Source organism: Monodon monoceros, unplaced genomic scaffold (genome assembly GCF_005190385.1).
Source record: "Monodon monoceros isolate NGI ecotype Baffin Bay Population unplaced genomic scaffold, NGI_Narwhal_1 Super_Scaffold_21, whole genome shotgun sequence".
Classification (NCBI taxonomy): domain Eukaryota; kingdom Metazoa; phylum Chordata; class Mammalia; order Artiodactyla; family Monodontidae; genus Monodon; species Monodon monoceros.
Genome location: NW_021703778.1, coordinates 58,309,585 through 58,324,997, shown reverse-complemented (window position 1 = coordinate 58,324,997; position 15,413 = coordinate 58,309,585). Strand labels below are relative to the sequence as shown.

The window sequence follows — 15,413 nt, the reverse complement described above, 5'->3', positions numbered from 1 at the left end:
GTAAGTTTTTATTTAACTGTGTTGCTTGTCTATATGTTGAATGTTGAATTTTCTTCATGGCTTAACAGTATTCAGAGACGTACAGACAGGTAGATACATCAGCTTTTTTTCTTATTTTCAGGGTAATTATCCTGTAATATGTGGCTTTTTCCATGAATACAACTCCTGGAAAAATTTTTTTCAAATTCTAATGAGATACTAGAACTAAACATTGTGAAGAGTGTTCTATCCAGTAAAAAGAGCCTGGATTTTTTATTCTTAAATAGTGGAATGATGTTGCATACATGAAATAAAAAGGCAGAAGATACAATGAAGTATTGCATGTGCTCAATATACATCCATTTATTAATGCATACGCCAGAGGATTGCATTGTACTATGCATTTGGAGACGTCATTAACAAAGCACTTGCTTATCAATTTAACATGAATTAGTGGATCTTACTGTCTGTGTTTTCACACCCAGTAACAGCATGGTTCTGAAAGTCATGATACTTTTCATTTCTGTTCTTAACATATCAGACCAGCTCGTTCACAAAGCACAGTCACTATAACAGGATCTTGTTCCTGCATATGTATGTTGCCCACTAACAGTTATGACCATAAGTTACATCTACAAAGTCCTGTTCTACAGCCAAGTACTTAGGTACAGATTCTAAAAAGTCAAACCATAAAAACAGAGAAAATGCAACTATTCATAGACTATTTCATATTCAAACTCTAACCTAGTTATATTTTTATCTACCGAGCTGTAATAAGTTGTTTTCCTATTGCATTGTATGCATTTTGGGCTTATAAATAACATAAATTACAAAACTGTAAGCAATTTCTTCAGACTTCATTTTACATTTTTCACTAAATAGTTGAAGACGTGACATTTTGCTCCAGTGCAATATATAGTAATGCTGCATTCAGTAAAAACTGTTGAATATTTCTAAAAAGAGAAAAGCATTTAACTGATTATAGCACTCAGTAAATAAGGAGTTAGTCATAACTGTCAGAAGGAAAACACTAACTGTATAATTACTTATCATAGGTAATTTAAGAAACAAACCTTCCATCATACTCCTAAACCATTAGTCGTTTGACTTTCTAAAGAATGAAATTTAGTAAAGCCAAGACATAATGCTAGATGGCAAATGCTTCAACTTACCTTTTTTTTTTTTTTTTTTTTTACAAATGTGATGTGACCTTGGCAGTTTTAAAGAACAAAGTTCTGTTGACATGTCAAACACTGTTAACAAACTATTTAGCATTACTTTTTACAAGTTTGCTTTAAGAGCATTTCTTCACAGTGATTTCAGAAAGGTTGGAAACCGGTTGGCATAAAATATTTCCCACATTTTCTATTTTAATATGTATGCAAAAATCATCACAATATATCTGCAACTATAAAATTACAAATGCTTTCTAGAAGTAACTGCATTTCTAGTCATGATAGAAAAGGGTATTTGTAAGACATCTATAATGAGGTAAGTCTAAATAAAATAGAATTTGAGTAACAGATGCTTTCATATCTACTGGCCATATACACCAATGTAACAAGGACAACTAATGGACCAACTTAAGAGACTGTTTTTTAGTATGTTTAATGGATGAGAAATTGGTAATGAAATAAACATTTTAAAAGATACTCTGGATATTTCACTTTACATCATAATTTTGGCACTTCATGGAACATTTATTTCTCAAAGACCAGAAGTGGTATAAAAGTTCCACAGGTTTTCCACATACCTTGTAGACATTGTTCTTGAGTACTGGCAAACACTGAAACGTAGTGAAATAAACATTCCCGTGTATTTGCACATGCATGCAGTAGTCCAACAGTTATACTTTATGAATTCTCATAGATGCTATCTTGCAGTGTTTGTTTCAAGCACTCTCTTCAGCAGATCTTGTTTCAGATTTAAGTCTTACAAATTCTTTAGCCACATTGTCACTGGTCCTCTGCGAGAGGATTCTAAGGATAGTCAAACCAGTTTCATCCATAGAGACGTTTTTCAATAGGGGATACCATGCCCCGTGGCTTCCTTTTTCTGCTATGTTCTGGAGCTGAATTACTGTCATTCCGATAATCCGATCTTCTCTGGCAAAGCAGTAATCTTTAACTGAAAGGTGAAGTTCATAGGCCCGTGGGCGGTTTTCTTTACTCAGAATGCTGTGTGGATTAAAAATATGGATTTGGAGCATTTTCAAATAGGGATCAATATGGTTCTAATAGACTGTTGAAAATTTTATATACTGCTCAGAATATTATATTGGCAAATAGAGTATCATTGTCTTTGAACTCTGATGCAAATATCCTTTAAATTTTACTTAGATTGTATTTACATAGCTGTCACTGCAATCGGACTTAAAAACTCCTTCCTTCCCTAGATGGAAATAGGAAATCAATCTAAAAATGCTTTACTGCCCTGATGTTAAGGATATTAATAGAAACTGGAATTAAAATATTATGTTGTAAGTAATCATTGGAGGCAAGGTCTCCCCAGTGATACAGGGGTAGGAGGCGTTACTAGGGGTCATGGAAGCTAGGCCAGGGGGGACGGGTACCTTTTGGAAGAACTTCTGTGCCATTTCAACATCCGTTATTACAATTTCTTTTCTTTACCTCAGACTCCTGGATACGCTATTATATCTAGGAGCCTTTTCTCAGGGGAACACACTGCACAGACTATCAAGCACTATTCACAAGATGTTAAATTGCATACAGATCTCCAGAGTAAATCAGTTCCAGCAGAGCCTGGTGCTTCAATGCCAGCTCTTTCCTGTGGCAACAGTTAGACCTGTCAAGATTGGGACTGAGGATGGCCTCTCCTGGTAACAACCCAAGACAACTTAGTGCAGAACTGAACCTAATGAAGAAGGCTGAGTGGTGAAACTCTGAGGATAATCCTTCCCTGCCCCTTATTTTAATTCGTCCTCAGATAGTCCTGACTTTTTAATGAATGCACATCTATTCCTCAGCAGTACAAGCTTCCAAATTCCTTCCTTTTCTAAGTCATTTTTTCTGATCAAACATTTTGCCGAGTCAGACTTTTGTTTTCCAGGTGACATTTGACAACTAAACTGTGTACTTATTTTAAGAGACAATCTGAAATAACATACAAGAAGATGGAATCCTGGGGGGTAAGAATAGAATGGCAAAATATGATAGGATCTGGGTCTTCTTGTGAATTAAAATGAGTCAAAATGCCACCTTTTCCCAGAATTGTGGTCTTGGTAGCTCACAGTGTTGTATCTGAATTTTGCATTATCCAAGTATTCCTAGAACCTTTTGGAAGACTTTTCAATTGGATCAAGGTTTTTGTGTAGTTTGGAGGAGCAGATAGGTGGAATCTTGTGAGCTGGTTTATTAGCAGGCATTATTAGTGGGATTAATCTGTTAGAACCCTTTTAATTGATGTGGTAGGATAGTTAAGTTTTAATGAGTGGTAACCGAGTGAAATATTGAGAGAACAGAGTGCTGCAAGGTCTCTGGGAAATCGAGAATGCAAAATAACAAAGAATCAAACCAGTAAGGGACGGTTTGGTAAGTGTGAATGCGTGTGCATGTGTATGAAAGCCCCTAGGGCTTGGTCCTGTGTCCCTGCTCTCTATCTCTGGGTCAGCTCATGTAGATTTGTAGAATTAATTACATCTATATGCAGATAATTCTCAAGTTATATCTAACTATGTATTTAATATTTCCTCTTGGATGTACTGTAGGCATCTCCAAATTAATAGATTTAAAACAAAATCTTTGATCTCCTCATCGCCTGTCTCCATTTCCCCATCTCAGTAACTCAACAGCTACCCAATTGCTTATGCCAAAAACTAGGAGTCATCCTTGATTTTATTCAGTGCCAGATAGCTTCCGTTTGCTCCAACTGGATCTACTCTCCATCCTTCTTCTTGTACTTTGCAATACAATGCTGACCTGTAAGGACTACACACATTGAGTTTCTCCGTGCTGGCTTCCAGTTGGGTTTGGCCAAAAGGGAGCGTCATTAGAAAATCAGAAAAAATGATGAGAGTGAGGTCAGACTTTATTTCTCTGGCTTCTTGCATGTGAGGCTCCCTCAAGTAGGCTGTTTCCCTCCATTGGAAGGTCACTCTCCTAATAAGGTGAATGACTACAAATGAAGTTTCACAGTCCCGATTTTAGTAACTGCTCTTCCTCTCCTATAGGCACAGGAGGGGTAATAACCTGGCTATTACTAGCCCCAGGTTACATCACTATTGCTCACAGTCCCTCTATTCACACATCTTTGTATGTTCCTTTGTAAATATATGTCTTGAATTAATCTAAATTGAATGTTTTTGGGAGCCTAATTCATATACTCTTTCTTTCATATTCTATCTCCAATCTACTGTAAATTCTATAGGATCTCTTAGAACTCCAAAACATATCCAAAATATTTCCACTTTTTTCCATCTCTTGACTACTTCCTTCCTCCCTAAGACTATCTGATCAGTCACTATTATCTCTTACCTAGACTACTGCAATAGCCTTCTAACTTATCTCTACTTGTTTGGTCTTGCCTTCCCTATAGTTACTTCTCTATACAGCAAACACAATAATCATTAATGATGTAAATCAGATTGTTCAAACCCTCACATGAAAGTACTTCAATGTCTCCTATTGAGCTTAGAATGTGACCCAGGCTCCTTTACCACTGACTTCAAAGCCCTGTGTGATGTAGTACCTGACCACCTCTTCAAATTCATTTTATCTCACTCCCTTGCCCACTACATACTGTTTCTTAAATATGCCAGGCATGCTCCTGCTTAGAATCCTTGCACTCGCAATTTTCCTTGTCCTAAAATGCTCTCAACTCTCTTCCCTACATGACTGGTTCTTTATTTTCTCAGGCTCCTATTTAAAAGGCACATGCTCAGAGAGGCTTCCCTGAACACCCCGTCTAAGCAGCCAACCCACCACTCTATTGCATCACCCTGTTTTAATGCTCTGCTTAGTACTATCATATGATAACTTTATTTATTTATGATGTTGCTTATCATACGTTCTTTACCTCTAGAGAGTAACTTCCATGAGAGCAAAGTCCTCCTTCTACATATATCCAATGCCTATACTATTGCCTGATACATGGTAGGCACTGGACAAATACTAAACAAATGGAAGAGAACTAAAAACAGAGCCTTGTTCATTTGCCTTGGATCAATGATGAACAGGAATCCTTAAACCCATAGGTTTTGCTTTCCTTAGCAAAGCCCAGTGCCATTCCTACCCTGTGAGTCGCTCATAAGTGTAGCTCTACAATGCCTATTGCCTGGTTGAATAAAGGAGTCAGGTCATAACTTACAACTGAAATGTTTCGTTATATTTTGGTGACCATGTGTTGCTTTTTGTCTTTGTGCCTTGTTTTCTCTTCTTGTCTCCGAGGTTGGGTCCCAGCATACAAACTTCCACAAAGGGGCGGAACGTTGCAGTGGTCTGCCAGTTTAAGTCATTAATAGCAATCACTAAAAACCAAAAGGAAAGAGACAGGAATATAAAGTATTAGCAAACCAATGTGTGGAATCCTAGACTCTCCCTTTGATCCTTAGAGTGAATTTTTATTTTTAAAAATGATGTATGAAGTTGTAACTTGCATTTGATAGCACCCTAGCCCCACTGACAAGGAAAAACCATTTACTCTCTGGGCTGCACGCTTGATGGCGCTTTCAGCTCTAAGCCATGTGGCATTGGGATGGCAAATGTTAGCTGTAAGTGAAATGACAATCATTAATACTGAAAAGTTGTGATTCTTGTTTAGGTGAAAAAATGATGCTTTTCATATTAAAATTATATGTTCATCATAAAATATTTAGAAAATATACAGAAAATAGATTTAAAAAATATATAATTTTATCACTCAGAAGAAATGAGTTAATATTTTGGTATGACGTTTTCAATCTTTATATATAGAATGGGATCATAATGTATTGCAGTCTTATAAGTAGCTTTATTTTTTAAGCCCATCACGGGTAGCATTCTAATTTATTATATATTTTCCAACAGCAAATATTTCATTATATGTACATTTCATTCTATATTTACCCAGTCACTTGTTGTTGCATATTATGGCGGTTTCCTAATTTCAGGCATCATAAATAATACTTAAATGAACATTCTCATACAGGTTTGCTCATCCTTTGATGATGATATCCTTAAGGAATTGTCTTACAATTAAATTTGCTAATGTAAAAGGTTGATAAAACTTTTACCATTTGATATGCATTGTCAAAATATTTTTCAAATATATTTAGTGACACTGGAATATATAGTCATGCCCACTTTTCTGTATGATTACCAGTACTGTATATAATCTATTATAGCCCATAGCAGTATTACTTTTATAATACAAAGCTACATCAGGTAATGCAATTTTAAAATATGTTAGAAGGCCATGGTTTTGATTAAAGTAGATATTATTTAAAGTGACTAAGTCTATAATAATATAAAAATAGAACATGGTTCTATTGAGGAAAGTATTAATCATTAAATTATATCTTTGAAATGACCCCTCTTTTCAGATTGTGCTTTTACAATATAAAACCAATTGATTCAACCACCCATTTAAAAAAAATCAAACAGTTGTTGGAAATCACATAGAAAAAGTAGGTAGATTATGTGCATAGTAAGAACATGCTGACTTAACATCTAAAATGTCACTGGCAAGTTGGAGCCAACCACAGCACCAATGTTCAATGTATATCATAGCCTCAACCATAGAGAACATGTTCAATGTATACAGTTTTGAAATGTAATCACCAATGTATTTAAACCATTTAGATATTTCAGGTAATTAAGTACCTGTGCCATTCATTTGTTTCAGTTTTAAATCAAAAGTTCTAGATTCATGAAGAAATTCCGAGCATGCCCTGAAATCATTTAATATACATTTTTAAAGAGAGATTCAAGAAAAAACATTTTTGATATAATTATTTCCAGAGGTTAAAGTCTCATAGGCTGTTTTATCTACCTGGACCCGAAATATACCTTTTATAGTGACTTTATGCTCTCCTGTTCCTGGGGTGGCGGTGATGTCCACATGAACAGATATCTGACCCACTGAATCTCTGGAGGAGGGACCTGCAAATCAGCAAAAGTTTACTGGCCTGACGTTTCAGACCACTTAATAATGGCCATCAGCACTCTGTGCACAAGGGACTGTAAAGTGTGATCATAGAAATAAATGGTTCTTTTCGTTAACAGCACGTAATAGATTTTGATAAATGTTCACTAAATTAAATTTGCTATGCAGGTTTGAGGCTTGGGTATAACCATATTTAGCCCATTTAGCTAAACTTTCATATAGTACTCAGATACCTTAAGGCACACTCTTAGTATTACTATTGTTAAAAAAAAAAAAGGCAGTTGCCTTACTAGGCACTTAATAAAGCTCTCCTCCGTTGATGCTTACGTACAAAGATGTATCATGCCTTTCATTCCTTTGTGAAGTGCTTTTCTTCAGTGTACCACACCAGAGCACCCAGGATACAAAGCTGGCTCTACAGAGCACCTGCCCTCACGAGGCCCACACCAGACCAGGGGAGAGCAACATATACACATATTGCTGTATATAGTGTGATACATTCTAAAATAGATACATTTACAAGGTCGACTGATGGTATAAAAAGGAGTAGTCAATTCTACCCTGATAAACGTTAGTCAAAGGTTAAGAATGTTGTATTGGAAAGTGCCTGTGATTTGGGGTCAGATAAGCTTGAATTCAAATCATAGTTATGCTGCAACTGGTTCTGTGATTGGAATTTGCTATGTTCTCAAGTCTTGGTTTTCTCATTTGTAAAACAGGGATAACTACATCAACTTCATACACACACACTTATCTATTAACATATCATCTATAAGCATGTATATTTTTTTCACAAATAAAAGCACATGCTCTAATTATCATTTACCTTGCCTTTGTCTTTTCACCTAAAAATATATCAAGAAGATCATTCCATTTCAGTATACATAAAGCTAAGCCCCATTCTTTAATATAGTCTGGAATATCACTGCATTAACTACAAAGTCAGTGTTCCCTGAGTACTTGCTTAAAAATGAATCACTAATCTGCTTACTAATGAAAACATTAAACTATTTAAAACATTTAAAATAATGTTTAGCCTTTATTCCATTATACGAACATCTATTATTTATTTAACTACACTTTGGTTGTTTCTAATCTCTCACTCTTATGAGCAAAATGTAACAAATAATTATTTTTCATATTTACAAGTTTATCTATAGTATAATTTTAGAAATGGTATTTATTTGTCAAAGGTAGGTGGAATTCTAATTTTGCCCCATAGAGATTTTAACCATTTACAATATATATGAGAGTAATAAGAATCTTATTTTTGTAAAATAAATGGCTAGTGACCAAGCTGAAAATGAAAGGTTCTAAGAGACTTCCAATTTCTAACTTCAGGAAATCACTGGATTTCAGCCGGAACCTCTTAACAGGACGTGCTGAGAAGAGCTGCTTCACCACAAGCAGCTCTCTCACCCACACCCCACCCCAGCCATTTGATTATAAAAGAATTGAAAGATAGTAAGGGATCACTTTGGGCATTAGCCAAGGGACTGTTCATTGTTCTGTGGGAAGGGAAGAGCGGAAATGTTTCCTTTTCCTGAGGTGAAGGAAAGAAAACTCCAAGAGAAGTACTCCTAGACTCTGGAAGTGCTAGCAAGATGAGCATTTCATTTTTTTTTTTTTTTGCGGTACGCGGGCCTCTCGCTGCTGTGGCCTCTCCCGTCGCGGAGCACAGGCTCCGGACGCACAGGCTCAGCGGCCATGGCTCACGGGCCCAGCCGCTCCACAGCATGTGGGATCTTCCCAGACCGGGGCACGAACCCATGTCCCCTGCATCTGCAGGCGGACTCTCAACCACTGCGCCACCAGGGAAGCCCAGCATTTCATTTTTTAATTGGCTGCCTACTTAGCAGACCTGGACATGGCCCAGTGAGGAACAGCAAGCCACAGAGTATGCCAGTACCTTCCCGTCTGCTTAAAGTCATGGTTGCTGAGAAATATGGCAGATGCCTCCTGAATGGCCTTGAAGTGCCAGAGTTGGGGACAAGAGAGGGATCATGTGTAGGCTCTGGTTTTATCAGGGATTGTCACAGATGTGGTAAAGAGGCAGGCCTCTCAAAGGAACGTGCTATGCCCAGGTGAGGTGCAGCAGGAAAAAGTGGCCAGGTCTTGAGTCTTGGAAGAGTTCATCAATGCCCTGGGGAACTATTTGGAAATAAGTTTCACACCAGCCAGTTCTATCAATCAAGCTTGTACTTTCCCTAGGAGAAGGAGCTGGAAAAGCTCTACCACTAACTGAATAGATAATGACCTTTAAATAGATAATGACCACTAATGGCCACCATTGAAGTTTATTTATTTATTTTATTTTATTTACTTATTATTTTTGGCTGCATCAAATCTTAGTTGCGGCACACGGGATCTTTGTTGAGGCATGTGAGATCTTTCATTGTAGCATACAGGCTCTTTGCTGCGGCTCATGGGCTTCTCTCTAGTTGTGGCCTCCATGTTTTCTCTCTCTAGTTATGGTGCGTGGTTTTCTCTCTCTGGTTGTGGCACGTGGGCTCTCTAGTTGAGGTGCACGAGCTCAGTAGTTGTGGCGCGTGGGCTTCGTTGCCCCTGGGCACGTGGGATCTTAGTTCCCCGACCAGGGATTGAACCCATGTCCCCTGGGTTGGAAGCTGAATTCTTCACCACTGGACCACCAGGGAAGTCCCCAACCATTGAGGTTTAAATAAAGAGTCATCTTTCTCTTTTCTCTCTTTCCTTCCTCCTCAATATCAGGGAAACTACGTCCAGGAGAAAGAGGAAAGGTACACATTACAGAAGCTCATGTCTTCCTCCACCTCCTGCTTCTACTGCTAGAGTCACCATTTCCCCCTGCTTCTGTAGAAAGGAGAGCTTTATATCCAATAAGTGACTAAAACTTTAATGTGAGCAGAACAAGGTCTTAGAACCTGAATAACTTCCTAATAGTGCAAGTAATTAACATGGTACGTACCTGGGTGTCGATATCAACGAGGGAGGTGTGTATGCAGTAGAAAGTAGGGCTCATAAGAGAAGCTGATAACACTTTTTGGAAAAATAAAATAGTTTGATATCATTCCTAAACTGGTGACATATTTATGATATGAAAAATAGAATATATCTTCCCATTATTCAAGTCTCCTTTTGTGTATTTCAATAATGTTTTACATTTTTCTTCACGTGAATATTAAACATTTTAAAAGCTTATTCCTAGCTGTGGTATCTCATCCTATTTTAAATGGGACCGTTTCTTCCATTATATTTTATAACAGGAAGGCTAGTGATTTTTGTATATTTTTTTTATTCAGCCAACTGAATTTTTAATGAAAGATTTACATTTACCCCTTTTGAGTAAATGAAATACAATCATATTATTTTCAGTGAATGACACTTCTCCTTTCCATTTTTTATACCTCATATTGTTTGCCTTGGCTAATTTTATTAGCTTATGTTTCTGATACTATATTCCATTGACAGTGTTAGAAGTGGACATGCTTGTTATCCTCCATTTGGCTCTCCAAATTCATTTTCCACCCTTCTCTACTCTGCCCTTAGATGGACAATTCAATGGTCTCCTCTATACTGTACTGCCGCTGAGAAGTCCTGGCAAGGCAGGGGAAGGAGGGAGTAGAGTCGGGTCAGGTATTTCTTTCTTTAGTCTCCTTCCTGTGGGGTCACCTTTTGCTGGCTGAATCCTGCAACCAAAAATCAAAATTCCCCTCACCAGCCCTCAATAGGAGACAGTCTCTTTCCTGGTTTTAGGAGCTTCTTCCTCCCTTGTTATTTTTGTTGCAGGGAGGTTAGTTTACTATTTTTTCTGGTCTCTTTATATCCAGCACATATCTTTGTCCATAGTTTCTCTGTTAAATCCTTCTCAAATAATCTTAATTGAGTGTGCCATCTGATTCCTACTGCGACCTTGGCTAATAGAGTTAACATCTTTGATTTGCTCATAACTTTAATGGAAATGCCTCTAGTATTTTCACAATATTCTTAGGTCTTGAGGAACATTGAGACAATTTGTTTGGGTGGGGGAGACAGGACATAAAATATGGACACTCACTACTTAACTGTTATCATGATGGATTTTACAGGGGAGAAGATGCTTAAGGAGACTCTTGAAGGTTGAGCTGAAATTCATTTTTTTTAGACAAAGGAGCAGAAAATAGCATGCACCCACATGTGGATGCATAAAACAGAATGGTGTCTCCTGGAAATTTGCAAGGAGTTCATTATGGGTGGAGCAAGCACAGATGGAGTAACAAGAGGAAATGTTAAAGAAAATGTGGGTCCTCTGAATGCCATTTAAAAGTTGTTAGACAAAAATAAATAAATAAATAAATAAATAAAAGTTGTCAGATATTATCTTGGAGATACAGAGAAGTCTGTTAAGTTTTTGGCTATGGGTGGCATAGTCAGACCTAGATTTTGAAAGAATTTGTCTCATCTGTGTAAAAGATAGATCATTTTTATCACCCTATTCCCTTCTGGAAAACCTCCCACTTGCATCTTATTACATCTTGAATCAAATCCTAAAACCCAGCGCCTTGCAAGGATACTTCTGATGACCTTTCCTTCATCTGCACTTCTGGTCCACGCTGTTGTCTTTGGCTTCATTCTTCAAAACTTTCTTCATGTTTTCATCCACTCAAACCACATGTTTGGAACATCCTCCCTCCATTATCTTATGAAGCTCTGTCCAAACACCTCTAGTGTAAAATACTCATCTTTTATTATTCTATAAAAATAATCTGTAGTTATATTCCTGATTTCCTCAAATACTATAACATAGTATAAAAAAAACTGGGCAGTGAAATCAGACTTCCCTGATCATGAATCTGGTCTGTCACTCATTAACAGTTTAAAACTCCATAAACTTGCATTTCCTTATTTGTAAAGTGGGGATACACCTACCTGGCAACATTATGGTGAGGCTAAAAAGGGAAAATTTTGAAAAATATGTAGGATATTATGTGCCTGGCACATAACAGCTATCTGGTAAATGGATCCAAGTTTATGATGATAATAATTCTTAAGAGTATTTCAAAGTTATTAAATACCTCAAAGATTCATAGAAAAATTATGGAGAAAAATCCACTGATGCTATAGTTATCTAAATCAAATACTGCAATAAGACAACATGAGTGACTGGAGTTTTCCCCAACAACTTTGGAATTCTTACTTTCTTCAGTAAGATTTTCTGGGCTGAGTACGCTAGGGATGGAAGGTTTTTAAGAGCCCTCATGTTGAATGTCTATTAGGGAATGTTCTTCCCCACTACGATGTATCAATAAAACCTTTGATTAATCAAGAATTCAGTGAAATGAGTTTTCTTGATTACTAAAGGTTTTTTGTTTGTTTGTTTAACTATTGTTGAAATCAGAGTAAATGAGAGATGGTGTCTCAGCAACACTGAAAATACATCCAGATTGTGTATTTGTCTCTGTTGTTACACCAGGGATCAGAGCCTGCTCAGCACCTGGGTTTGTGGTTAAGACTTTTATGTGTGGTCTAATATGTATTACTATAAATAGTAATGTAGCAATGGCTGGTTTCTGCCCAGAGTAAACATCTAGAAATTATGGTCAGGAAAGTTATTGATTTAACAGATTTGTAACTGAGAAAAGCCTTCCATCAGAGCACTCACCAGGAGGTACCATTTCTTCATCTGAGTTTCTAACCAGAAACTTTACCAAGGTAATTTAAAGGCTTTAACTCTGTTGTTATAGAAATTGATTTTTATTAGAGAATATATAAAAATTGAATAAGGAAAATATGTGGTTTCTGTTTGGTGCTCTTACTTATGGAGGAGAAATTTTATGCTGTTTGAAAACAACTAACGGCTAAAGAAACGTGCCTAAAGCTTTTTAAAAGGTACTCTAAATGCATGGATATGTTTTTCCCTTTCCCAAACTGCTGCTCTCTCGTCCTCCACTTGTACATCCTAACTCTGTGCGCGTGTGTGTGTTTTCTAAAAAGATTTGGAGGGCTGCATTGGTGGGGAAAAGCATGTTGAAAATCAAACTTATGTACTCAGCAATCCCTGAACAATCTTGTGGAACCTCTTGGGTGGAAACATTGACTAGAAAATACACATTTCCTTTTCTAACATAAAATGTGAAATTTACTGCTCAACCAAGTCAAACATAGTCTTGAGAGCTGCCTGCTTAATATGGTACAACCTTAAAAAAGTGGAATTAGGAATGTGACCGTCTTCTGACAATTTTGAGTAGATGCAACTAGTGTAAAAGGTTTTATCGTTATTACAGTTATTGCTTAATAGTCATGCTATTCGTAAGTGTCTCCTGAGAACTGCAGGTTTGTGTTTCCATGGCACAGTGTTTATACCACTCCTAGCACCTATGTTATGCCTAGTATTGTAGTTACTTATGCAGATATTTTTCTTCCTAACTATAGTCCATAATGGCAGGAAGCCTCTACTCATATTAATAATCCATACTTCTTATCTCTAATTCATACAATAAACATAATATTCTTTTGATACATATTAAATGGCCAGTGTATATTTATTCATTGATTAAACATGCAAGCAGTCCTCACTTTGCACGGGTTTTCATGTTCCATGATACGCCTGGATTTCAGTCCCCACAGTTTAGTTAAATAGCACCCATTTCCCACTGACACATTCAAATTTCAGTTATCATGGCCTATTGAACGTGTATCACTGCCTAAAGTACAAACTTTGCTGCTAGTTTCTCAGTCCACAAATCATCATTTAAGTAACAGATAGGTATTATCATCAGCAACCAATGACATCACTTCTTTTAAAGCCTGTTGGTGATTGGTCACTGTGCCCCTGTCCAGTTCACACATAGCCAAGTGTGTAGTTGTGTTGCTGCCTTGTTTTCCAGTGGTAAAAACCTGGATAATCAAAAGAGGGAATGAGCCAGAAAAGAAGAAAGTGCAAAAGAAAGGAACAAAAAGTGATAACACTGGAGTGAAACTTGTATAGAATGTAAATGGATTAATAGAAAAAATTTACTGACCTTGTGAATGTTGACATTACTGCCCATGCCGGGCCCTAGAGAAGCAGACAAGGAACTTAATGAAAAGTGACCGTATTGACATAAATGAGAAAGAAGATGAAGATGTCCTAGTAGAGGTGACATTGGAGAAAAACTTCACATTAAAGGAACTCTTAGATATGTTACCGCATCGAAAGCAGGAAGGATAAACTGCTGGTGACTGATCCAAACTGAGGAATGACAATTCACCAAGGCACAGAAAAGATGCTTGCGCCTTATGGTTATGTGACGAGAAGAAAAAGGCAAGTGCTGTTCAAACTACACTCGATAAGATTTAAAAAAAAAAAAACGAACTGCTTTAATTCTCCATGTTTCTAATGCTTCCAATTACAGCATATTAAATATAGATGTTTTCTCTTTTTTCATTTCCCTGTACATTTATAGCTGACAGCAAAAGATTTTGTTTCTTTTGACAGAATGTTTTCAAAAGTCTTGGTAGAATTATAATTTTCCCCATTAATTAGCAAGATTGCTTTGAACAGTTTCAGTTTGCACAGTTATTTTTATGATTGTACATATTTGAGTTGATTCATTTAATACCTTTGCAGTTGCTGAAACTGTGGAAGCTGCTTAATTGAGTCAGATGTGATCTACATCTGTGCTGCACTGTGCAATAGATTTTTCTTCCCATTTGGTGGGGTTGGTTTGCTATAACCTTGATCTGATCCATCTAACGTTTGCATGGTGAAATCTGTTGACTGCCTATCCCTGAATAAAAATGGTATTGAATAGAAGCATCTTCAAGTTGAAGAAGGTATATATCAATCAAGCAGTTATTTTCCAAAAAGAGAAGAGAAGGTAACATACAAGAGATTTCCACTTGTGACGGAATGAAATATGAAAATAATCTAATATGGAGCTTGTTATTCATCTATTTAACAATTTTTATGAGCATTTCATGAAGATTTAATCAGAGGCTATGCCTGTTACATAATCTTGTCTATTCTAAATCCATAGAAATTAGGCTATTGTGCCTCCAATCAACATCTGGGTCCCTAGAATGTGTCCATTGTCACCAACATTATTGGATCCTGAATACCAAACTCTCTATTCAGGAATGAGTAACGCTCATGTGAGTAAACATTGGCAAAGGGCAGGAGGATGAAAGAACTGATGGTTTAATTTGAAGTTCTCTTTAGAAGAGCAGCTTTTGATAAAAAGCTTTTTGATAATAGATCCTGATTACTATCAGATTATAATATACCATTATATAAGCACCCCTAATAGAGTTAGTCTCTCACCCAACATAATTTTAGTACATTCTGTGAATGAATGATTTAAAAAACATTTAGTAATGATTATTCATGTAATGTT

The 15,413-nt window shown here is 36.7% G+C and overlaps 1 protein-coding gene across 1 annotated transcript in view; it reads right to left on the bottom strand.

Annotated features, from left to right (window-relative positions):
• Positions 1-317: 317 nt before the first annotated feature.
• Positions 318-15,413, bottom strand: part of UNC13C (unc-13 homolog C) — a 591,853-nt gene continuing 576,757 nt past the window's right edge. The window contains exons 32-34 of the mRNA XM_029237965.1: positions 6,984-7,076; positions 5,305-5,464; positions 318-2,156 (exon numbers count right to left, since the gene is read on the bottom strand). Coding sequence (XP_029093798.1) covers positions 1,871-2,156; positions 5,305-5,464; positions 6,984-7,076 — 539 coding nt within the window. The 3' untranslated portion in view covers positions 318-1,870. The remainder of the gene's footprint in view (positions 2,157-5,304; positions 5,465-6,983; positions 7,077-15,413) is intronic.